We start from the raw sequence: 26,079 nt of genomic DNA, 5'->3' as shown, positions 1-26,079 counted from the left end.
TGCTGACTCTTTTTCTCCTGTTTTTCCTAAACCCTGTTTTCTCCTCCTCCTCCATCTTCATTCACTGTATTTCACATTGCAATGACATGACTTCATTCTTCTAAATGTGTGGCTTCTTGTTGCAAACCAGGAGGATACACTATTATACACAATTATTTTAAGCAATTATGTAGCTTAATATACATTTTTTCAGATTCTTTTTACATTTATTATGTTAGAAAATGGTACATGATGAATTTCTTTGATTAAGTTGTAATTTGTGTAAACTTTATTTGGATGGAAATTCAAATTCAATCAAAAATGCACAAACAGAATTCAAATATTTATTAATAAATGTACCTTAAATATGCTGCATACATATACTTTTTTTTCTTATCAAAATGTTTTTTAAAAACTGATGTATTAAAATAAGGAAAGTATGATCTGTAGTTAATGAATTGAACGGCAGGAACTCGAGAGCTGGAAGCAGCCCATAGGCTGTAGTTTGCCCACTTCTGAGCTATAATATTAACATATGCTATCCTAGTTCCCCTAAAGATGCCAACATTGTTAATTACTTCACTGCTGCACCCCTCAGTGGAAAAAATGTAATAAGCTTCTTGAGTTCTTCAGCACCCTTTTGCAATAGACTAGAAAATGTGTGGCAGTTTCATTTAAATTTAAGGTTGTTTTTTTGTTTTGTTTTTTTTTGAAAATGAATGAAATATGCCTTGGAACTCCAGTCTTGGCCCTTGTGCTTAGCACTGTACAAGTACAGAACTCCCTCCACAGATGCCTTGAAAGTCCCATCTCTCTTTTCCCCAGCCCCTCAAACCACCAAAGGAGTAGCATGGGCTACTGTACTGATTTTTTTTTTTAATTTAAATAATGCTACCACACTTTCCAGTTTGCTGCTCCAAAGGTACTGCAGAATTTAGGACTAGCTGTCCATGGAATACACTGGCTTGGCTGTATTGCACCGTACAAAGTTGAATCAGTAGGGTTTGAAGAGTGAAATTGCATCCTGCATGGTCACCCAGGTTGCCTTTTCACTCCTTTCCATTCCCCAAGACTGGTCTTGCCGAATAACATTGTCTTCCTCGTTAAATCCATAAAAGGAAATAACTCGTAATGCTAGGAGGTGTATTCATTAAATGGCTGACTGACTTCATGTAGGTGTAAGTGGTGTGTTTTTCACATTATTGTGAAAGTGTAAAGTTTAACACGTTACTTTCAGTTCCATCTTTTCAATTTGCCTCACATTCTAAGCTTTACAATATAGTCTTGGTGCTACTGAACTACATAACTGGGCTGTTCTTGCACATTGCTAAGAAGTGAAAAAGTTTAAGGAACCATCTACCTACCTGTTTCTTGTACCACTTGCATCATGTGCTACATTGCTGAACTGTGAGTGGCTCAAAAAGCACTTAGTTTTGTTTCTATTAAGCACTGTGATCACAATCCATCCATAATAAGCCACTTAATAATTATGAGGAAGAATGGCTGTATTTTAGCAGCTATAGAGGAACAACAACTACAAATATAAAGTGAAACAGGAACTGGGCATTACCAGTAAGATACTTGGATGCATTAAAACCATATATTACTGTTGTGTCCTTTCTAAAGAGACACTTAATTTCAACAGAAATGGGCAGACCCTGGGGCGTAACTCAGCTGCACAAGGCACTGGTAATGGAGAGTGGTGTGTGTGTGCTCATGCAAATCTGGTTTAAAGCTCAGTTTTGCACCCTTCTGAATCCTTCTGCTGTTCTGTACAGGGCCGCTCTGACTTACTGTACTTTGGCAGCAACGGTCTTAAGGGGCTGAAGATGCAGCAGAGAATGATGATGAAAGGACACCTTGGTGTGTGTGTGTGTCTGTGTTCAGGGATAAGAGGCCCCAAGAGCCCCTCCATCTATTGTATGCCACAAAAGGATCACCATTACATTGGGGTGATCTTCCTTTGTCTGGTTAAGATAGCTTTGAGACTGGATTATACTTGCAGTGAATTGCAAAGTGACTGCTCTGCTTTGAAGAATTTGGCCTAAAATAAATTTGTTCTATCAAAGTAGCTCAACATACTTCTAGATGAATTTGTCACTGAAAAGCTAATCTTTTTACTGAACACTTTTTAATTTTCTTAAACATATTTGAAAAGCACATCAGTTTATAAAGAGTTGGAATTAGGCTAGTTACTTAAACATCAGTGTGAACTGTTACCTCATCTTTATTTTTGACATTATGAGCTTTCTACAATGATATTAAAGTAGCTAAATTGAATCCCGGAAACTACTTGTCTCATGTATTCTGTTGTCCCAAGGTAGCACTTCCTGAGACTCATCTGTCTAAAACAGCTTGCCGGTTGTTGATATATATCCACATCACATGCATGCAAATAGTTAAAAGATAACGACAAAGGTCTCGTGTGGAGATGGCAAGGTCCTGGTATATTGCTTTTTATAGTGTTGCAATAGGCTAGGGTTACCACCTTTCTAATTGCTGGTAACTGGGATTCCTGAAGCCCTACACCCTGTCCTGCCTCTTCCTCAGGCCCCGCCTCTGCTCCGCCTCTCCCCCCCAAGGCCTTGCTCCTCCCCTCCTCTCCTCCCCCCGGTCACCTTGCATGTAGGAGGTAGCCCTGGCTGAGCAGGGGCTGGCGCAGGTTAATGACCTGGCATCTCCCCATGCCCTGTGGTAACTGAGCTTTTTGTTCAGGTGCTATTTAGGGTTGCTAGGTCCCCAAAACCGGACACCTGGCAACCCTAAAAAGCACCCAAACACAGATGCCAAAAACCAGACCTGTCTGGGTAAAACCTGGACAGGTGGCAACCCTACAATAGACTAGCAGTGGCTTGCTAAATGGGACTGATAGGGTGTATAGACCCCACACTGGTGAAGTGGATGCCAAGATGCGTGGGGACTAGCAGAGCTAGTCCCACCACTCCAGACCTGTTAGTCATGTGGGACAAGTCCTTTAAAAGGGAGGAAAGTCCAGTCAGTTGGGGGGAAAGGGGCAGGAATGCCTTCCTGGGGAGACTCCTGGAGCCCAGAGTTGGGAGCTGTCATAAACAGATAGCTAAGGGTTAATGTCTCTTACACCTGGAAAGAAGTAACCTGAAACACCTGACCAGAGGACCAATCAGAAAACTTGACTTTTTCAGGCCTGGGTGGAGGGAAGTTGTGTCTGAGTTCTTTTCTTTTCTGCCTGTACTCTCTCGGCTATGAGAAGTGATTTTTTTCTGTCTCCTGCCTTTCTAATCTTCTGTTTCCCAGTTGTAAGTACAAAAGATCAGATAGTGATTTATATGTTTTTTTTTGTATTTACATGTGTGTAGTTGCTGGAGTGCTTTGAATTGTATTCTTTTTGAATAAGGCTGTTTATTCATATTTCTTTTAAGCAATTGACCCTGTATTTGTCACCTTAATACAGAGAGACCATTTTTATGTACTTTTTCTTTCTTTTTATATAAAGCTTTCTTTTAAAGACCTGTTGGAGTTTTTCTTTAGTGGGGAACTCCAGGGAATTGAGTCTGTGCTCACCAGGGAATTGGTGGGAGGAAGAAGTCAGGGGGAAATCTGTGTGTTAGATTTACTAGCCTGACTTTGCATTCCCTCTGGGTGAGGGGGGAAGAGAGATTAGCTCTCGGTACTTCTGTTTTCCAAGGCTGGAAACAGGGAGGGTGGAATCCCTCTGTTTAGATTCATGGAGTTTGCTTCTGTTTATCTCTCCAGGAACCCAGGGAGGGAATACCTGGAAAGGAGAACGGAAGGGAAATGGTTTATTCCCCTTTGTTGTGAGACTCAAGGAATTTGGGTCTTGGGGTCCCCAGGGAAGGTTTTTGGGGGGACCAGAGTGCCCCAAAACACTCTAATTTTTTGGGTGCTGGCAGCTTTACCAGGTCCAAGCTGGTAACTAAGCTTGGAGGTTTTCATGCTAACCCCCATATTTTGGACGCTAAGGTCCAAATCTGGGACTAGGTTATGATATGAGTGGCAGCGTTTGTGGGAAAGATAGAAGCCAGTAGGAATATTATATTTTTCTTTTCTCTGCTAGGGGCTTTTAAGCAGAGAGGAACGGTTTGGTTTTAAAAGGAACCAGAGAGAATTTTTTTTTCTGCTCTCTCTGGCAGTTTTTGGCTTGCATATTAAGCAAGGAACCATTAAGGGACTATTACGGGTCTTTTGTCACACAATAGCACTCCCATTAGGAGTCAAATACTAGCACTATACACATGCAAATAAAGTGGTTTTTCTGGTTTACTTTACATTGAAAAGATTAGCTAGAGGAAGAAAGGGAAAAAGGCACTGTTGCTAGGCAGACCCCAGGAGGCAACAGAGCCTGCAGTTCAGACAATAAACACCGGAGGGCACCCCAACACAAGAAAACAGGAACCATGCCTACCAAGACAAAAATGGAGGCGGAAGAACAAATCAAAGAAGCTGAACACAGGCGAGAACTGGAAAAAAGACTACAAGAGGTGGAGCTGAAAGAAAGAGAAGAACAGATCAAACAGGCAGCCCATAAAAGAGAACAAGACGCCAAAAATGCAGCCCACCACAGAAAACTAGAAGAAGAAGAGGTGGCCCACCGCCGAGACATGGAAAAACAACAAAAAGAGATGGAACTCCAGAGGGAAGCCCACCAACAGGCCATGGAATTAGAAAAGGCTAAGCAACAGGCTCCAGCCAATCCTAACAACCCTTCACCAATTATGGTTCCACATCCCAGGAAATTTCCCACCTACAAGGCAGGTGATGACACCGAGGCCTTCTTGGAAAATTTTGAAAGAGCCTGTCTTGGGTACCACATCTCTGAAGACCAGTACATGGTAGAATTGAGGCCACAGCTCAGTGGACCTTTAGCAGAGGTGGCAGCTGAAATGCCTAAGGAGCACATGAACGACTATAAACTTTTTCAAACCAAGGCCAGATACAGAATGGGGATAACCCCGGATCATGCCCGTCGGCGTTTCAGAACCCAAAGGTGGAAACCAGATGTGTCATTTCACAAATACGCCTACTACGTTGGGAAAAATTATGAGGCCTGGATATCAGGACACAATGTTAAATCCTTGGAAGAACTGCACCTCCTCATACAAATGGAGCAGTTCTTGGATGGTGTTCCTGAGGACTTAACACGGTACATACAAGATGGAAAACCCAAAAATCTCACCGAGGCGGGGGAGATTGGAGCCAGATGGATGGAAGTGGCAGAAAGCAAGAAAGCTACTGTCAAGGGGAACGAATACCCCAGAGGGCACACCGACCATAAACCCTACAACTGAGGGCAGCCAAAAACTCCACCTACAACCCAAGTAAAGCCACAGACACACTATTCTTCCACCTCACCAGTCTCCAGTAACTCACCTCGACCCAGTGACCCATCAGATGGAAGATGTTTTAAGTGTAATGAACTGGGACATATCAAGGCCAGCTGTCCAAAGAACGCCATCCGAGTGCAGTTCATTACACCACCATCACCCAAAAGATCCCCAGGCCCAGATGCCTCTCAAATACCCTTGGAGCGAAGGGAAAATTTGAAAGTGGGCGGAAATAAGGTTACTGCGTGGAGAGACACGGAGGCACAAGTGTCAGCTATCCACCAATCCTTCGTAGACCCCAAATTCATCAACCCAAAGGCCCAAGTGACAATTTACCCCTTCATGTCACAAGCTGTAGACTTGCGTACCGCTGAACTGCCTGTCCAGTACAAAGGCTGGTCAGGAATGTGGACTTTTGCAGTCTATGACAATTATCCTATCCCCATGCTACTGGGGGAAGACTTGGCCAACCAGGTGAAGCGGGCCAAGAGAGTAGGAATGGTTACACGTAGCCAAACCAGGCAAGCTTCCAGACCCATTCCTGTTCCTGAGCCGTCCACAGACGCCCCGTCTGTGTTACCAGAGACCCAGACAGAGGTAGTGGACCCGGATTCCATGCCAACCACTGAAACAGCCACAGCACCTCCAGTCCCAGGCCCGGAACTGGAACAGCAACCAGCACCAGCAATTGCAACCACATCTTCAAACTCAACGCCAGAGGGCACCAGCGAGCCAAAACTGGCAGAAGCAACAGACAGCCATACCCAAAAGCCTCAGCCAGAGCCTGAAATACCCTCAGGTGCGCCAGCGGAGAGCGGTTCACCAGCAATGGAAACAACCCCATCACCTACATCGCTTCCAGAGGGACCAAGCCCAAGTCCACAGTCTGAGGAAGAACTGGTGACCCTAGCCTCAAGGGAACAGTTCCAGACTGAGCAGGAAGCAGATGACAGCCTTCAGAAAGCTTGGGCGGCGGCACGGAGCACCCCACCGTCTCTCAGCTCTTCTAATCGATCCTGGTTTGTTATAGACCAAGGACTTTTATACAAGGAGATTCTTTCTGGTGGACACCGGGAAGAATGGCAGCCGCAAAAACAGTTGGTGGTTCCAACTAAGTACCAGGGGAAGCTCTTAAGCTTAGCCCATGATCATCCCAGTGGCCATGCTGGGGTGAACAGAACCAAGGACCGGTTAGGGAAGTCCTTCCACTGGGAGGGGATGGGCAAGGACATTGCCAAGTATGTCCGGTCTTGTGAGGTATGCCAAAGAGTGGGAAAACCCCAAGACCAGGTCAAGGCCCCTCTCCAGCCATTCCCCATAATTGAGGTCCCATTTCAGCGAGTAGCTATGGATATTCTGGGTCCTTTCCCAAAAAAGACACCCAGAGGAAAGCAGTACGTACTGATTTTCATGGACTTTGCTACCCGATGGCCGGAAGCTGTAGCTCTAGGCAACACCAGGGCTAACACTGTGTGCCTGGCCCTAACAGACATTTTTGCCAGGGTAAGTTGGCCCGCTGACATCCTTACAGATTCAGGATCTAATTTCCTGGCAGGGACCATGCAAAAACTGTGGGAAACTCATGGGGTGAACCACTTGGTTGCCACCCCGTACCACCATCAAACCAATGGCCTGGTGGAAAGGTTTAATGGAACTTTGGGGGCCATGATACGTAAATTTGTCAACGAACACTCCAATAATTGGGACCTAGTGTTGCAGCAGTTGCTGTTTGCCTACAGGGCTGTACCACATCCCAGTTTAGGGTTTTCACCGTTGAACTTGTGTATGATCACGAGGTTAAGGGGCCATTACAGTTGGTAAAGCAGCAATGGGAGGGGTTTACGCCTTCTCCAGGAACTAACATTCTGGACTTTGTAAGCAACCTACAAAGCACCCTCCGACACTCCTTAGCCCTTGCTAAAGAGAACCTAAAGGATGCTCAGGAAGAGCAAAAGGCCTGGTATGACAGACATGCCAGAGAACGTTCCTTCAAGGTAGGAGACCAGGTTATGGTCTTGAAGGCGCAACAGGCCCATAAGATGGAAGCATCATGGGAAGGGCCATTCACGGTCCAAGAGCGCCTGGGAACTGTGAACTACATAGGGTTTTCTCAAGTCTTTCTCCTAAGTCTTGGGGCCCATCCCTTAATGCGAGAGTTCCAGGCAGCTGATTTACTGCTCAGCTACAAGGGTTCACACTGTCTTCAGGCTGTCCCTGGCTTGCTTACCAGCTTCTTGCCCCAGCCCTGTTTGTGCGCACTTTGTTTACTGGATCCTCAGTGAGCTCATGCAGCTCTTTTTCCTCTTTTGTCACAGGGATTTAGTCCTTGGCCCAGCCTCTCTTCAGCTATTTCCTGGGCTCTGCCATGAGGGAAGTAACAGCTCGTCTCCAAGCTTCCCCAGAGAGAGGCTTTCAAGCAGCCCCTGCTTCTCACACAGGCCTTCTCCCAGACTGGGCAACTGGGCTTGACTTTTATTGTTTGCCTTGCTTATGTGATCCCAGGACACTCCAGTTAGTCCTGGTGGACTACATCCCTCAGAATTCCCAGCTGTGCTGGGTCATACCTGCACTTCCAGGACCTAGTGTCCTGGTACAGTGCTGTACAAATAAAATCTCCAAATCCTCAGTGTGTAGGCTTGACAACTACAAATACACTATAAAAATAACAGTTGAAAACTCTCTCTTACCTATGACTTGCTCCCTTCCCCTCCAATGACTGATGTCAGAACCACCACAAGGAAGTATTAGAATGAATAATTTATGTCACTGCGGCGCCTGGAGGTCCAGATCAGGGATTGTGCTTGGCACCTTGCACACATAAGAAAAAGATGGTCTCTACACCAAAGAGCTTAAGTATTTAAATATTCTGCTTTCTGTGTTGGTGTTTTGTTTCGTGTTTTTGTGGTTTTTGTACTTGCAACCATTGAAGGAGAAACAATATTGAACGCTGCATATAAGACTTGTAAATAGGTTGTTTTTAAAATGCAAAAAAATCACTTTTTTAACTGTGATGTGGATGTGGGTCTGAGCCAACATTCCAGAGGGAAACAACTCCAAAGTTCACAATACTGAAGAGCAAAACTTGTACTCTGTAGTGTGGGCTGCTCTCTGGTTTAAGAATAATATTACTGATGTCAGATCTCGCCTCTTAAGAATATTTGTGACAGCTTTATAGTTTCCCCTCAGTAGTGCAAGTTGTCTGCTTTGTGCTTGTAAAACAGCAGCAACTCTCTATATTTGTGCTTTATTGCTGTGGAAGTGAGGACAACTTAAAGAAGTGAAAGTGCTTTGTTCTACAGTAGATATTAGATAATGGGTGCCTAGAGGATTCCTAATATGTGTTAAGATGGGGATAAAACTATATGACATGACTAACCATTAAGCAAAACAAAGTGATTGCAGCAGCAAATTCCTTTTTGTGTCTGACTTGTGGTACGCTGTCTTTTCTAGGGGGATTAAATTACAAAATGTGGAAGGTGACTGTTCTGCTGACTTTGCTGAGCCTGAGTGTGACCTTCAAGCTAGGTCATGCTCGTAAACAATGGAGTGTCTTTCGCAACATGTTTAAAAGGATCCGCTGTTCCACACCATCAAGAGGAGACCCAGGGCAGCCACTCTTCCTTACCCCTTATATTGAAAGTGGGAGACTTGAGGAAGGTAAGAAGATGTTTACAAGTTACCTGCCTAGAAAAACGACCTCTTTCTAAATTTTCTGTAGAACCTTACTAACTTGCACTAATGACTGGGAACAGCTGTTCATTACAGAAGCTTGGAAGCTGTAGGGTATGTCTACACAAAGTCAAATAAACCTGTGGCTGGCCCAGGTCAGCTGATTCGGGCTCCGGGGATGAAAAATTGCTGTGTAGATGTTTGAGCTTGGGCTGGCGCCTGAGCTCTGTGAGGATGGAGGGTCCCAGAGCTCGAGATACAGCCTCAGCCTGAATTTCTATACAGCAAATTTTAGTCCAGCAGCCTGAGTCCGAGTCAGCTGGAGCTGTGCTGCGGAGCTTTTATCCCCGTGTAGACATTGAACAACAAGAAGATTGTGCAGCATAATGAACTGTTCACTTGGCAAGTGCAGATTTAGTTAGCTGTGATGCTACATAAAGCACTACTAAACATAATGTAAAATAATCTTTTAAAAGAACTGAGGTGTTAGAAACTTGAGGCCTACCTATAGCCCTCTGCTGTGGAAGTGCCTTGAGAAGTACAGAGATAGAAGAATAAGAATTTTGTTGAGTAAAATCTCATTGTTAAAGTGCGATCTCATTTTAACACTTCTACAATTGTTCACTTAAATTGGTACAAACATGTGGCAAATGACATGGATATAGGAGCTGACTAAGATGGTTCAGATGTTGCATCTCATACAAGAAAAGTTGCATCCTGGAGAGGGTCTGATTGAGAGAAACTCCATTGCTCTTCTTGTATTTGTTTTACTTGTTGCTTTTTGTAAGGGGATCAGTGTTCTTCCCTTTCAGATAGAGCCCTTACTGCCGTACATGTGTGTTTGTAGTAATTGTAGAATTGATATATATGTAAATTCTAAGTTAGGCCCATCTCTAGACATGGCACACAGAATCTGAACCATCCCAGCCTTTGGGAAATTTCAGTTTGGAGCTTTGCATCTTAGAATCCTACCAATATACTTAATGCTGAGGGAGAGGCAGGCATCTCTGTATTCAGACTGTGAAAATTCGGAGAACCACAAGTGCTCTTGGGTGTTGCCTCTCATTCACACCTGAGGTGTTCAGAGTGATGAATTCCCATTCCAGATCCCATGGAGAAAGGATAGGCTCCAGGAAGCATGACTGCTTGAGGGATAGTATTTACTATGAGAGGCAAGAGGATAGTGGGCTGTTCCCTCCCTGTTCTCTTCTCTGGTTAGTAAGGGATCTGCATGTCCCTAGGTTTATTCCTTGTAATGACAGAAATGTTAACCTGAATACTCCTCTCTTTATTGTTTGTTTCAATCATTTTTGTCTCTCTCTAGGAAGGCAGTTAAGTTTGGTTGGGCCTCTCCAAGGAGTAAATGTGAAGAGTTACTCTGGCTATCTCACAGTGAACAAGACTCACAACAGCAATCTCTTCTTCTGGTTCTTCCCTGCTGAGGTAAATGTATTATTGAGATGAAATACTCCTGTGCCATTTAACCCCCCCCCCCCCTTGATGGCATTGCTTAGTGTATTTACAACAGAAAGCTGACTACAGAATAGCAGTACTTTACCTTGAAAGCTAAGCATAACACAAACCAAACACAAGCATCTGTTTAATAAGGGTGAACATCTATTTAATGGTAGCCAGACAACACAATACATTCCTCTTGAAAGGATTGGCTGTACTTTACTTCCTTCTTTTCCCTAGCCACAACATTCTAGGTGACTGCAGCTTGGCTTGAAATGGCTGTAGGCTGATTTGAGAAGTCTAACATTGATCTCAGATGTGTGTGTGTGTGTGTGTGTGAGACAAACTTGTGCAAACTTGCTGTAATGTAGGGAAGCTGCGTCTAGAGGGGTTTTTTTAAGCAACTTTTTATAGAAACAGGCAACAGTGAGAATTAAATGGTTATCATTTTCATTATTGCAAATTCATTTCCTGTATCTTTACTCACACTCTCTTCCTTGTCCTGGATCTCACTAGCCTTCTTATTTGTAACCTTCTGCCTCTTCCTTCTTATGTTTCCTGTATAGATTGAACTTTTGTCAATCTGTTCCTTAGCTGAGAATTATCCCAAGCTCTAATTATGCCCATTTCATCATGTATAGGATAGAAAGCTTGTCATTGTAACTTTGTTCTCTTAAAAATAAATCTTGGATGACTTAAAAAAAAAAAACGGGGAAAATCAATGTTCAGTTTCTAATCTTGGTGTTCAGTATTGCTCTAACTATTAGATTGCAGGGAAATTCATTTAATATTCTGAAATTACTAGAGAATGTAGGGGAAGCTGTATTGAAATATAGTATTGAACCTTAGAGAGCTGATATTTTCCAGACTGTTAGCAAAATGAATCCGTTGTGAGGAGGTATGATATGTGCAGTCTCCAACAGATGTGTATGGTTTATTTAATTAAAAAAAACCCCAAAGCCCTAAAATCAACTAGCCCAACGGATGTGCTGTAGCAGCTTGTATAATGGTATTTTAAATTATGCCCCTATCTAAAGGGGGAAGTGGCTTTGAGACATATGGCAAGGTGATAGCCCCAAGGTTATTTCAGTGTCTCAGAGCATGGATCTGTGATAGTTAGTAGGGGGAGAGATAGCTCAGTGGTTTGAGCATTGGCCTACTACACCCACAGTTGGGAGTTCAATCCTTGAGGGGCCCACTTAGGGATCTGGGGCAAAAATCAGTACTTGGTCCTGCTAGTGAAAGCAAGGGGGCTGGACTCAATGACCTTCTAAGGTCCCTTCCAGTTCTAGGAGATAGGTATATCTCCAAATATTATTATTATTAGTGGTGGTGATTGTAGGAATTTGACTGACTGATTTCAAAAAGTTTGCTTATTCACACTTTTTTGTAACTGTTGAAAAGAAGTTAGTGTCAACAACTACTTAGAACCTTCCATTTTAGATAGCTATTTATTTGTTTAATTACTAGGTTCCATGTGTTGATGTAACTAACTAGTCTGACTCTTGCATACTATGTTTGCCCTTGTGCACTTTGGCTGTTTTGCTCTAGCTGCCCTTGTGTTATATAGCTGGGTCTTCACAAAATAATATCTAGCTGTTTTGACTTTTTCAGGTGGCTGATCAGACATCTGGTCTCTGTCTCAAGAATTTATGTAAATAAAACTTACTTAGAGAGCTATACTCCTTAGGTACAGGGGTGCCAAGTAGTGTATGTTAAGATCTTTTCTGTCCTCAAGAAAGCATTGTTAAAAGGGTGAGGTATCAGAGGATTGTCCTGTTGAAACAAGGAAAACATTCTGCTACAGGGGATGTAGAGGAACTGAGGAAAGAATTCATAGAATAGTTGACTTTACTAAAGTTAGGAAAAGTGGTATCTAAATGCTTTGCCTTACATATTTTATCAACTTCGCTTTTCAGGATGTAACCTGTTCTCTTCCCATCCCCAAATTCAAAATCTTCAGGAAACTATTCTTCCTTTGGAATTTCCCTTGCTCTTATCTTTCCCCACCCTGTACTTAATTTAATTTCTTGCTGTGCCAACCAATAGTCTCTGTTCTGTTGTTGAACCTCACTAAGACTTAAGCACCTGCCACTTTTATTCACCTCTTAGGTATTTAGTGAGCAGTTAAATGGGCCAGTTATGCCAACACCTCTAAAATGCCTAATATTCCGCTGTGAAGGAGTAATAGTATATGAAGTGTGGAAATAACATTATCTCTCAAAATTACTAAACAGTCATTCAAGTCTTGTAAGGCTTCTCATCACTGACAAGAGAAATCTCTTTCCTAAAGAGGTAACACAGAATGTGGCTGAAAAAAGCTAAAAAGTTCATTCTTGGATCAGCAGCTGATAACATGAGGGGTATTTGGTCTAATGCAAGTTAGTTAATCTTAAATTTGGCAAATTTTGCTTTGTTTTTTTTGACATATGATTCTTCAAAAGGATGTGGGGGGAGGTGCAAAGAGACTCTGGAATAGAATGGACTGCACCTCTGCGAAAGAAAGTTCCAGCATATATTATTGCACGATCAACACTCACCCACTGGGTGAAATCCTGACCCAGTTGGAGTTAATAGGATTTTTGATATGGTCTTTAGTGGGGCCAAGATTTTGCCCAAAGTCGTCAGGGAAACCAGCTTTTCCCATACTCTGATTTTAGAGGCATTGTCCAGTTATGCAAACCAGGGGCCAAATCCTCAGATGATGTAAATATGAAATGCTCCATTGACTGCAATGGCATGAAGGCAGTTTACAGCAGCTGAGGATTGGGCCTGGATGTCTATAAAATGGGGCATTAAAAAGCTCTGAAAATAATTATCAATAAGTACTCAAAATATTTGACAGAAAGACAGTTCTGTATAATACAAGAAAAATGGCTTGTGGGTCATTAGCAAGCCCCTGTTAGGAGGAATTTCAGAAAATAGTACAAATAATGAAATCTCAGATCAGTGAACTTAAATGGAGATAAAGTTGAGGCCATCAGGCCAACAAGTCCCATTGCATCATGTTTTTTGAGCCTTCTTTGGTATGAGTTAACTTCGGAATATTTTAGGGAAAAAGAACTTTGCTCTGTGAATAACAATAGACAACTTCTAAGAAGAATGTGCTCTAACAATATTAACTTGTAAAATGGCTTTAAATCTACTAATCCTGGGTGCTGTTGTGACAGCCCCACTGTTTCTGTATTCAATACTCTTGTTAAATAACCTGCCATATTCATGATCTTCCTACTTGGATAGCATTATTTATACAGAACTGACTCAAGAAGGAGTCTGTAACAGAAGATTGCTACTTAAGACTGGAGAAACCAGTTAACAGTTCTTTGTATCTGTTACACAAAAGAAGCAGATTAGTGCTGCAAGGTGAAAAAAAATGTACTCAGTAGTTTTTTTAAAACTGTCTATAGTTAAAACTTTTTTTTTTTTTTTTTTTTTTTTTTTTTTGCTTTCAGCAAATTTAAAAAATGGCCTGTAGGGGGCACCAGAAGAATTCAGTGAACAGCTACCACAGAAGTCCAATTGAATATACACTTATTAATATCATCAGTAGCTGTCCTTAAATTATGTTTTTTCTGTTGGTAGAAGACACTTTATTAATGTATTTGGCATTTCACAGTGTGTTTCTAGGTTCTACTGGCCTTCTTGATAAAGAAATGGTAGACTTACGCACCTTTGAATATTTTTTGCCCTAGGTCCCATTTTCCAAAGAGGCACTTTTGAAGTCAGCAGGACTTAGGCTCCTAGGTTTAAGTCACTTTTGAAAATGGGATTTAGGCACTTTTGAAAAATTTGTTCTTAATGCTGGAGTTCTAGTGAAATCAAGAAAACTTTTTCAGAAATCCTATTCCTATTAAATTGAGATGGGCTACTGTAAACCATTCAAAAACACAGAAGGGGGAGTGGGACCTTATGATGCCTTCTGTTTTGAAAGATTTTGCATAAAAGGAAAAAAAAATTAAAACCCCAGTGAGAAAAGCTTAAACATTTTCTTGCAGTACTGTGAGCCCAAATATTCTGCTAGTGTGAATAAAACGAAATCAGCTAGGAACAGTTAAGTGAAATTAACAATGAGCATTTTTCAGTTCCTATCACCTGCTGCTCTGTGCATACCACTGACTACTGTTTTCTTATATTTATCTTGTACTCCCTTTGTCTTGATCTGTTGTCTTATACTTGGATTTTAAGCCCTTTGAGGCAGGGACTGACTTTTTGTTGTGTTTGTACACTGGGGCCGTGATCCATGAATAGAGCCGGAGGTAGGATTGCAGTGCAAGTCGTAAATAATCGTAACGACTCTCAATTCTCTCTCTCACAACTCCATGTTTTTCTGCAACCCACTATATCCTGGCTACTTATCAAGTCTATGTTTCTTCCATCTGCTCCCAACATAAGTCCCAATCATTCTTTACTTCTGGAATGGGAGACTTTGAAACCTGCTTCTTCCTCTTCTCCATTTCTGAAGCTTGCCCTGTCTGGCTTTCTGTAGCAGTAGCTATTTTTGGGGCAAGCATCCCCTGTAGACAAATCGTACATACAATAATGAAACGTCAGAGAGATTTGTAAGACCCTCAGGGCATGTCAATATTGCAGCTGAGAGGTGTGATTCCCAGCCCGGGTAGACAGACTCGTGCTAGCTTAGCTGTAGCTAGCCTGCTAAAAATAGCAGTGTGAACACTGTGACATTGATGGTGGCTTGCACTAGCCACCTGAGTCATGCTTGCCCAACACCTTGGATTTGAGCTTGGTTGGCTAGCCCAAGATGCCACCAGTGCTGTTACATCCACACTACTCTATTCTCCCTTTGCTAGCATGAGCTGAGCTAGTGTGAGTCTATATACATGCATGGGGAATCACATCTTCCCAGCTGCAGCGTAGACAGACCCTTAAAGATTCTAAAAGGCTAAATATGATTCTTGTCAATGAAGGTAACAAATAATGTGTATTTCATTTCACATAGGACAAGTCTACATTACTGCGCTGCATAGATGCAGCTGTACCAATGTGGTGTGTCTGGTGAAGATGAATTATGCTGATGGGAGAGCACTAAGTTACATTGACTTAAGCGGTAGTGTAATCAAGTGGGTAGTGTAGCCCATAGTAGTGTAGCCCATAGTATAATGGCGTCTATTTCGTTTGTCTCTTCTTTAAACAGGTGCAGCCAGAGGATGCCCCGGTCCTTCTTTGGCTCCAAGGTGGACCAGGAGGATCATCAATGTTTGGGCTTTTTGTTGAACATGGCCCATATGTTGTCGACAGGAATCTCAGATGTAAGCATTGTTTGTGTTCTGTGAATTCTTGAAGAGTCTTTTCTTTCTATTACTTAGGCTTGATCTATGCTTAAAACTTAAATCGGTATGGCTATCTGGTCAAGGGTGTGAAAAAACTACAACCCTGACTGACAAAGATATGCTAACAAAACCCACACTGTAGATGCAGCTGTGCTAATAGAAGAATGCTTCTGTCAGCGTAATTAACATCATTTGGGGAGACAGTGTTCCAAAACTGATAGAACAAATTACTTCTGTTGGTGTATACTGTGTCTACGCTAGGGGGCTTTGCCAGCATACCTACGCCAGCATAGGCTCTATAGTGTAGACATAGCCTTCGCTTTATGCCTTGCAGTGAAGAGTTTTAACATACTTATAAGCATGGAATTATTTTATTTATTCTGTATTCTGATTGCTGTGCATGTTTGACCTGGAGCAATTTTTAATTTGTCCTTTTGAGGCAATTAGAAAACTGTTTGGTTTATCTTCTGATACTATTTGTTTTGTACCTATTTTGGAATGTATTTTATTTCAACACAGGAAGCTAACTAAAGATTTAAGAAACATTAAGAATATATATATTTTAAAATGTGTGACTTTCTGGTCATCTTGTTACCAAAATAAGCCTTCTCTTTTCATTCAGCATGAAAATAACCATAATTTTGTGAAAAAAGAGGGAAGTAGAACTGAACTTTTTTTTTCTTTTTTTTTTTTTTAAAGGAAATGGCTTAGATTTCAGCATGATACGCGAAGAGTTGCATTGAGCTTAACTCCTGAACATACAAAAGTAATGGGAATATATGCAATTGTCTTTCTTTGGAAGGATGAGAGTAGAAAATGGTTACATTTCAAAAACGCTTGTTCACATAGTCCCTTATCAAGCAACACACTTGCATGGTCCTGTTGAAACCAACGGAGCTAAGTGTGTATTTTGCTGGATCAGGGACAGAAAATGCAGAAGACCTGTATGCTTTGGAAATCTGATTGATCTAGTGAGATTCAGACTTGTAACAGGATTTGATTGGATTAAGAACATCCCTTCTTGCAGTACTTCCTTGATTCTCCCAGATGGGCAGAAGCATATGAAACTGTTTAAAAAAAAAAAGTGGGTTACTTTAATTACTTAAAAATTGGAATGTCCTACTTTATAGGCTTTGAAATACAGGAGATTTGCAGCATGGCAGTGATGGGTTTTTACCTCACAATGTTAATATTTGGCCTTTTCTGATGTTTGAACAAATAACTCTCTTTCACCCCCATCATTAATGGAACATTAATACTACTTATCGTTCCCCAGTCCATTTTAATGCTATATCGTGTATGGAATGTGTAAGAACTTTGTATTAGGAATATGAAATTGGAAAAGTAACTTGTATTCTGAGCAAAAAAAAAATTGTTTTAAGAAAAATACTTATTTTCACATTTATGTAAAGTTAATGTATATAGTATGAACTTTGGTGTTTTAAAACCTGTAAAAGGATTCATGGTATTTGTCACTTTAATCCAAATTTAACCCACTTAGTAGGTAGACTTCCTTGTAGCTGACCCCCAATGGGAATTACTGGTCATATTTGGCTACTGCTGTGCTATAAAGCTGGATTTCCAGTTGGTATTAAACAATAATAGTTTATAGGTGAAAAAGGCTAGCCAAATTTGGCTAGGTTAAACTAGTGTATTTATGCAAAGGCTCACATCACTGGTATGGCTTGAGTGCTTCCCAAGTCAGCAGTCCCACAATCTGTTCTGTGAATCAGTGTCGCTCATAATGAACAACCACCTTATGAAAGTTCTACAGCTTCTTGTTCCTACATTATCCTGAAACCCACAGAATATTTATACTCAATGTGAAATTATCTACAAAAAGTACATTAAAATAACATTATTAAGGTTGAAAAGTCAAACACTCAAAAGTTAGGAAATGCTAGAACTAAGGAGGCCTCTGCAACCTTATTTAGGTTCCTTTGTGCTTATGCACTGTGGTGCTGTCTTTAATTACATGATCATGTGTTCCTCGCCCCAGGACCCTTATTTTATTCAGTGCACATGATGAAGAGTGTTCACTTAATGAGCAGTTATTAAAATTTTTGTTTTATTCTCATCGGTCCATGTGTGGCCCTGTGCCAGATATATAGCGCCCTATTAAACCTTGCTCTGAAAACAGAATTATTAATTTCTTCATGGGCTTTTCTATAATGCTTATCAGTATAGTAACTAAGTGCTTTCCAGACATAGATTAATCTATCTTTGCAACACTCCTGTGAAATGAGGGGGCAGGGGTGCTGGAACAATTTGTACAGTGGTGGTACTGAGAGCCATTGAACCAAACTGTAAACACTATATATGATGGAAACCACTTTGAGCCAGATGGTGCTGTAGTTCCAGCACCTATGTGAGGGGGTGATATTATCCGCATTGTAGGCCTGGTCTATGCTACATGGTTAGGTCAATGTAAGACAACTTACATCAGCCTAATTATGTCAGTGTACACATTACAGCCTTGTCCCGCCATACTACACTGACATGTAAGTGCCATACTACACTGACATAATAACTCCACCTCCATGAGAGGTATAGCGCTTATGTCAGCGTAATTAGAGCCAGAGCTTGTCTGTGTAGACACTGCGTTACTTACATCAGCTGTTGGCTATCTTGTTAGTTTCATGGCTCCAATTGACAAGAAGGCTGGGCAGCTGGAGCCCAGCTGCCCCTTGGTTCCCCACACCCAGCCAGGCTGCTGCCTATATGCTCCCTGCTCAGGGAGCTTAGAAGCCCAGGTGGCTGCCGGCTGGGAGTGGGGAGCCCAGGGGGGCATCTGGGCTCCTGGCAGGGAGCAGTGCAGAGCTGAGAAACCCTTGCTCTCAGCCCCCCACACTGCCCTTCTTCAGTTGGTGGAAGTGCTCCTGGTGTGGACTCACACCATCAACAGAAGGAGGGTAGTGTGTAGATCAGCTGCTACAGTAGTTACTGCATTGACTGTAATCTGACGTACCCTAGAACCGTAGACATGACCGTAGTCTCCTTCCCCGGGATCCTGATCCAGTGTCCATCTCCCCTTTCCCAGCTCCTTGGCTAAGTCTTCCCCCTGTCCCTCTTCCTAGTTTATTCTTCTCAGTCTCTTTACCAAGCCCATCCTAGTTCTCTCTGCCATGCTCCAGCTCCTTGTAAGATCTGTCTCTTCCCCTTAAGCCAACTGGCTCCCAGCTTCCTCCTCCTTTGCCCCCCCCATCTTCCAGTCCCAGACTGCTTGGCCCTCAGTTTCTCTCTCCCACTCCAGTCCCAGTTTTACCAGACTCCTTTTCCCAGTCTCTGTCTTTCCCTTCTCCTGTTTTTTTTTTTTTTGCCCCCTCCACATGAGCCTCCTCCTCGCTGCTGGGGTACCAGCAGGGAGGTCACCAAGAACACAGGAGAGACAGGCTCCATGCTCTCAGTTCCAGTGCCTGGTCCAGAGCAGCCGCTAAAGTGAAAGTCCAGCTTCACCCCTGTATTCCTGTGCTGAAGCATGCTCAGTTGCTCTGTGGGGATGGTACATGTGCAATCTGGTCAGCTCTAGGAGCTGTGAGAGCTTTGAGCATGTCTGCTAAAATCTACTGAGCATGTGTGAGCTGCGGTGTGTGTGTTCTTTTTTTTTTTTTTTTTTTAAAGAGGCAAATTTTCACAGAGATGACAAAAGGCACATCCCTGACACACTTGCCACTTCCTGCCATATTTCAAGTTCCCATTCCAAAGCACGCGGGTGCTGGAGCTAGTCAAAAAATTCGGACAACCTATTCTTTTTAACATGTATTAACAAAACTATGTATTTTTTCCTACCCTCATTATCAGAAACAACTGAATCAGTTTTATCTGAAACTTTAGACCAAGTTGTTTTTTTTTAATCGATTTTTTCCTGTCATCGGCCCCAGGCAGACACAGAGCATGAAAATTTCAGCCAGAATGGTTATTCTGGCAAAGTTATAAGCAACAGAAAACATGGACTTATAATGGGGAAGTGTCAGGCAATCTTAATAATAGGTGGTGCTGCCAGCCCCATCTATAATATAGAATATACTGGCAAAATACAGTAACTTGTTTAGTTTTTTCACAAACATATTAATATCAAGTATTATGGCTGTTTCCAACCTGTGCCATTTAAATGAGTTCTAGGAACATGTTTATCTTTATCTGGGATGGAGATGAATGGTGAGAACTTTGTATTGATATTTACTAGTCTTTTTCATAGCATAACTCCTTGGTTATATAATTTAAGTTTTTATGACTGACAGCGATTCCTTTTCTATTAATAGTGTATAAACGGAAGTTTTCTTGGACATCTAAATTTTCCATGCTTTACATTGACAACCCAGTAAGTACAAAATATGAAAGTGTGCGTGGTAGGTGTATTGTCTAGTTTATATTGTAAAGTTATCTATGTATACAGTAGTTCTAAAACATTGCCTTGATAATTCTGCTTTCAAGGTCCATTCTTAAACCTTTTTTGTGGTAATCAATTATTTAGACATGTAGAAGAAGAGAGACAGAACTCCATATAACAAATGCTAATCACATCACTTTGTGTGCGACTGGAAGACTCCTTCATTCTACAGCAGGGGTCCCCAACATGGTGCCCGTGGGTGCCATGGTGCCCACAGGGGCATCTTAATGCGCCTGCGTCCTGGCCCCTGGGAGAGCACCCGCCAAAATGCTGCAGCGGCATTTTGGCAGGGATGCCTCTTGATAATGACGCTTGTCGCTGACAAGTGAAGTCATCGAGAGACGTCGCTTCCGAATTTCGGCAGCGACGCCTCTCGATGACGTCGCTTGTCAACGGCAAGCGACGTTATCAAGAGGCGTCACCGCCGAAATTCGGCGGCATTTCGGCAGGTGCTCCACCGCCGCAGTGGTCCTTCGGCTGGCGCCCGCCAGCCAAAAAAGATTGGGGATCACTGTTCTACAGTGTGACGGGGTGTAGTATAGACTGTGATTTACAAATTAGTAACAATGTGTACTTAAAAGCAATTTTGTTTTTTATAAAAGTATCAAGGGTATATTCCACTCGTCTCTTACTTGCCAAGATGAAAATTTGGTTTTATTTTGCACCCTTTGGTGAGATCATCACCTCAGAAAACAGAGCAGAGAATGTAGTCTATCTTGAGTGCAAAAATAAAGTTTCTTACCTTTTAAATGCCCTAATAAGTTTTAACCTAATTTACAGTTTTTTAATTGAGAGAAACCATATACTTGACAGAACCTTATTTTGCCACACGGCAAAAAAAAGTGTTAAGGAGCTAGAAGCAATTTTGTTCTCAAATCCCATGATTTTTCATTTCATTATCAGGTTGGGACTGGCTTTAGTTTTACCGATGATACGGGATATGCAGTAAACCAAGATGATGTAGGAAGAGATTTATACAGGTAAATTATGCCACCTTACTCCATTTGTTTCTTTGTGTTCATTTCTGTTCATCTTTATTTCCCCAAAGCTAGCACTGCTGACCCTTCTGGACAGCTTCTAAAACCATTTTGATTAGCATTTACAGGAAAGAATTGTTTTCTTCCTTTTTATTTCAAGGAATTTTTGCATGACATTGGGCTCATATGTAACGGATACACTTACAGTTCATTCTAGTTCTAGAGAGATTCCCAGTTTGAGCACATACTGGGAATATTGCTGCATCCAGTAACCTCTCTAGGGCAGGAATGAACTTTAAGTGCACTCATTTATTTGTTTCAGTAACCAGTATATTTAACAAAATAAAATTAAAAAACAAGCACTTAAGGAGAAATTAGCAGTGGGGAATGGATGGGGACTCAAAAAGAAGATGAAAACTTGCCAGCCTGAGTATGCTCCTGTATGTTGTCCTGATCCTTGCAATGCCTGGATGTAGGAAATAGGGGCCATAACAAAGTTTCTTGAGCTTTATTAGTTCTTCATGTCTTGCTCCATTCCTTTGCTCCCTATACTTTCTGTAGCCACTTTTGGTTAAATGTTTCCTTGATTTCTGCTCACGCTCTTTAAAGTGGCCTCCCTTCAAATTGCTGGTTTCCAAATGTCAGTGCTGGAACAGGGCTTGACAATCTTAATAATTTTTTCAAAATAGATGGCCTGTCCCTGTTTGAGAAGGACCTATTGCTGAGAAGTGTTTGTTGTTTGTTTTTGTAGACTAAAAATTTAATGCTCCCCTTCCAGTGGTCCTTTTGCAGAACAGAATCTTTAGAAGGGCAGAAGGCTACACTGAATACCTTGTATTAGGAATATTTGCTTTACCACAAAATCTGTTGTGGGATGCATGTCTGTCTGTATTCCTAAGCGTTCGAATGTGATCCTATTGGATGCTAAGCACTTAAGCACATGCTTTGCTATTCCAGGCTGAAGTGTTCTGCTGAGTTGGGCCAGAGTGCTTAGCAGCTGGCATGATGGAGCCGCCGATCTTTTCCTCTGAAGCACTAAATCTTCAAACAGACTTACCTTTTTGTTTGTGTTACTCCCATAGTAAATATTTTACTAGTTTAACTGGCAGGCATCTTGGCCTTAATATGGAATTCAAGAAGTAATTTCATAAGTTTTAGAACTGCTTTTTGTTGTTAGCTTTTTCTCTAGGACTTTGTTACAAATTCCAGCTGACCTTCTATGTGGCTATTTACTGCAGGCATGAGACCCATCTCCTTTTGCATGACATGTATAAAGAGAAGCTAATTCAAAGCGTCCATTGTTTATAGCTGTTTTTTAGTTCTTTTAGCTTCAGGCTTTCCAAGCTGAAGAACAGCTAATCAAAGGGTAGTGCAGAAAACTGATTTCAGCTGTCCTTTTATAGGTTTCACATTTTTCATGCATCCCATCCCCTTTCCTGCAATTCAGAGGCAAGGGAAAGGAAGAAAAGTCTAAAATCTTCATCAGAAATGTGGGTCTAGTTACAGGAGATTGAGCAGTAGTGGTCAGTTTTTTAGTGGCCTGTGAAACCTCAACCCTCTCATTTTTTTTTATTTATTTGTTGTTTGCTGTTGGTTGCCTACTATGTTAGCAACTTGACTCACTCTTAGTAATGGACTTTTATATCTTCAAAGTATTGAGTGCCCAGTTATGATCATAGTGGTGTCTGTACGTTATTCTGTGGCACTGCTTCAGAGAGAAGCAGCACCCTTCTTAACTTGGGCATAAGTCAAAGGCAGTTGCAGTTTCCTCTTTCTGCCTTCTTTGAAAGGACAGTTTTGTTTCCTTTGACAGTATGGTTTATACTGGTCAAAATGCAGTTCCACTGAGATTGAAGTAAGAAAACAAAAGTTAGTTAAATTTTAATGCATGGGTGGACATTATGCATACTTCTCTCAAATGATTCAGAAATTTCTAAATATCATGGTGTTTCAAAGACTTTTACTCTCTAAGGGTCAATTTAAAAATGCTATGACCTGTGATCTCTAAATCTGCTGCATTTTCCAGAAAATCTGTGAACACTGGGGCAGAAGATTACTGAGTCCAGAACTATATATTTGACATGCTCATTAAAGGAAGAGTAGGTTTAAAAACAAAAAAAAAAAACATAGACCCCAGTGATACGAGATTTCTAATGGAGAGAGTATTAATCCTAACAGACATGTCCTATAAAACGCCATATGGGATTCTGCTGTGTATTTGGAGTAAATTTACTTTAAAATATGTTACTAATTGGGGTGAGATTAATTTCCATGTAATCCTGATTTATACTTATATTTCTATTTCAGTGCACTCATCCAGTTTTTCCAGCTATTTCCAGACTATCAGAAAAATGACTTCTATATTACAGGAGAAGTGAGTTCGGATAACTTTTATTTTACTTTCAAGAAAACTGTCTGTCTTTATAATTAATCGTGAGCATAAAGAATAAATCTTCATTGCCCTTACTCTGACAGCAGAGTACTAAGAGGCCAGTGAGCAGAATGTTGCAGGGGGAAAAAAAACAAAAACGTTGACTGTTCTCAGGAGAGGAGTGAAGTGGAGCAATCACTCTTTCTCATGTAAAACTTGTAGTCTTTCTTAGCAGACTATAAGCTATTTGAAATATACTGTAATTCTTTAGGTATACCAGTATCTGTTTCTTAACTTTTATACTGCCATATTTCACTCTTAAATGTACACTCTTCACTTTCTGTCCTTACTGATTCAGGATGATCAACTAGTAACTTTAAAAAGATGTATATCTCTCCTTTACGTATATCCAGGAAATAGTAGTCACGTATATCCTTTTCTTAATTTTATATATCCTTTCCAGACACTGTTCCGAAAAGCAGTCTGTTAATGTGATCTTTTTCTTGGAAGTAAATTGAAACAGGTCATCAGGCAATTTCCCAAAACATACTGCAGATGACTTTTGGATGGAAAAGCTTTGGTTTATTGTTTCCATACACACTGGATTTATGCTAGTAAGATTAGGGTCCTGCAAGGACCTGATCTTTCTGACAGCAGCGCTTTCCTAGGACATACTTTTGCGTTAACTCAGTGAAAAATTAATGGCAAACTTTTGCAACACCTTCAGTTTCGTTACAGTAGTTTCCCATTTTTGCAGCAGGAACTTTTAATTGCTCCATTGAGGGCTGGTCCACACTAGGGGGGGGAAATCGATCTTAGATACGCAACTTCAGCTACGTGAATAACGTAGCTGAAGTCGAATATCTAAGATCGGATTACTCACCCGTCCAGACGGCGCGGGATCGATGTTCGCGGCTCTCCGTGTCAATTCCGGAACTCCATTGGGGTTGATGGAGTTCCGGAATCGATATAAGCGCGCTCGGGGATCGATATATCGCGTCTAGATTAGACGCGATATATCGATTCCCCGAGCAATCGATTTTAACCCGCCGATACGGCGGGTAGTCTGGACGTACCCTGAGACAATTTTCAGTCTTGAATGGGAGCATCTGGTGAACTTTATTTTCAGATGATGCTTTTTAACAATCTAATGTACAATTTTAAAATGCAGGAAAAAACAACTTTGAAAATGACATGGGAGGGGACTTCGTTAATAGACTTACTCAGTCCACAAATAAAAATATGGCTTCCATAACTTTCAGCCCTGCATACTCCACAGGGGAGCTAAAAGCCCTGCTTGCTTTCTTTGGTTTGTGCATAACCAACAGAAACAGTAATTGGTATGTATCTAACCATTCAGATGTATTAGCCAGGAAGCTTGAGCATGAGCTCACTCTCCCCTCCATGTCTGGGCTCTGCAGTGCCCAATAGAAGTAAATAGTAAAAACTTACTTAATCAGAGAGGTGTGTAGAATGCAGTCCTGCCCTGTGTCCCTATGCACTTCAATCTGGCGCCATTATGTGCCAGCTGAGTTGTCCAAAGTGCAGTCAGAAGACCAAATATGGCCTCTGGCTTTCTTTGTCCTGTAACTTCAAACTCAGGTAGAACTGATCAACTGCAGGTTTTGTTGCAGTGGAACTCAAATAAGCATTTCTATCAGTCTGTTAACAAAGATGTAAGTACAAACCAATATTGTGTTTTATTTGATGGCATGAACTCTACAGATCAGGCATGACACCTGATGAGTTGCCAATGCAGCACTCGCTGTGTCAAAGTTTATTTGCCCTTAAGGTTTGTTTAACATAGCTCATCTATTATTACTAATTTTTATAACAGCCTAAAACTTAAGAAATAGGTCAAGAAAATAAAATATGTCTATGGCTAGTTCAGCTTCTAAGAAAGAGTGTGTGTGTGTAGAACATTTTTTTTCTTTGGGGTTAACTGTTTTTATCTATTAAACTAAAAAGTTTGTAGGCTTTTTTTTCAAAAACCTTTGTACATTTGATATGACCCATGAAGATACATGTACCACAACTTTATTTAGTGCATGCCTCTACGTTGTATGACTAGGAATGAATAAATGTGTCTGTCTTCCTAGTCTTCCTCCACGCCGACTTTTCGAGAGCATCAGCTGGCTTTAATGTCACTAAAGAGAGAAGTGTCTGATAACACAGGGCTCAAAAACAAAACCTACTTAAAAAGAGTTCAATCTGCATTTAATTAATCTGCAGGAATCATTATTTTTAAATGTGCTTGTGAATCACTTCCTCTCCATGGTGAAGATTCTCAGAAGCACTGTACAGTGTAGTTGAAAATGTGAAATACATGAAAACCTGCTGCATATCAAAATATCACCTGCATACGATTCAACATGACTGAAATTGGAGGGGAGTGATTTGTGCTAAGAAAAAGGGCAGGGGTGCTTGGGGCTGTGACATGCAGCTGGAAAGGGTCTAAACTCTTTAGATATTTTTACTTGTAAAAACGAAAAGATTGCGTATGTCCTGCCCCAAGGCTCACACACAAATAAAGCAGGAGTCTCTTAGCCAAAATAGAGAGAAAAGCATAAGAAAGGCAGAAGCCTAGCTCATCTTATCTCAGTTGCAGAATGGAAGAAAACCAACTATC

General features: G+C 41.4%; 1 protein-coding gene across 4 annotated transcripts in view; it reads left to right on the top strand.

Annotated features, from left to right (window-relative positions):
• Positions 1 to 26,079, top strand: part of CPVL (carboxypeptidase vitellogenic like) — a 105,678-nt gene that overhangs the window by 13,459 nt on the left and 66,140 nt on the right. For all 4 annotated transcript variants that reach the window (XM_050938666.1, XM_050938665.1, XM_050938664.1 and 1 more), the window contains 6 exons: positions 8,751 to 8,957; positions 10,294 to 10,412; positions 15,577 to 15,691; positions 19,975 to 20,033; positions 21,006 to 21,082; positions 23,387 to 23,453. In XM_050938666.1, coding sequence (XP_050794623.1) covers positions 8,768 to 8,957; positions 10,294 to 10,412; positions 15,577 to 15,691; positions 19,975 to 20,033; positions 21,006 to 21,082; positions 23,387 to 23,453 — 627 coding nt within the window. In that variant the 5' untranslated portion in view covers positions 8,751 to 8,767. The remainder of the gene's footprint in view (positions 1 to 8,750; positions 8,958 to 10,293; positions 10,413 to 15,576; positions 15,692 to 19,974; positions 20,034 to 21,005; positions 21,083 to 23,386; positions 23,454 to 26,079) is intronic.

This window comes from Gopherus flavomarginatus, chromosome 2 (genome assembly GCF_025201925.1).
Source record: "Gopherus flavomarginatus isolate rGopFla2 chromosome 2, rGopFla2.mat.asm, whole genome shotgun sequence".
Lineage (NCBI taxonomy): Eukaryota > Metazoa > Chordata > Testudines > Testudinidae > Gopherus > Gopherus flavomarginatus.
Note: the sequence above shows the minus strand (reverse complement) of the source record. Positions and strands in the feature narration are given on the sequence as shown.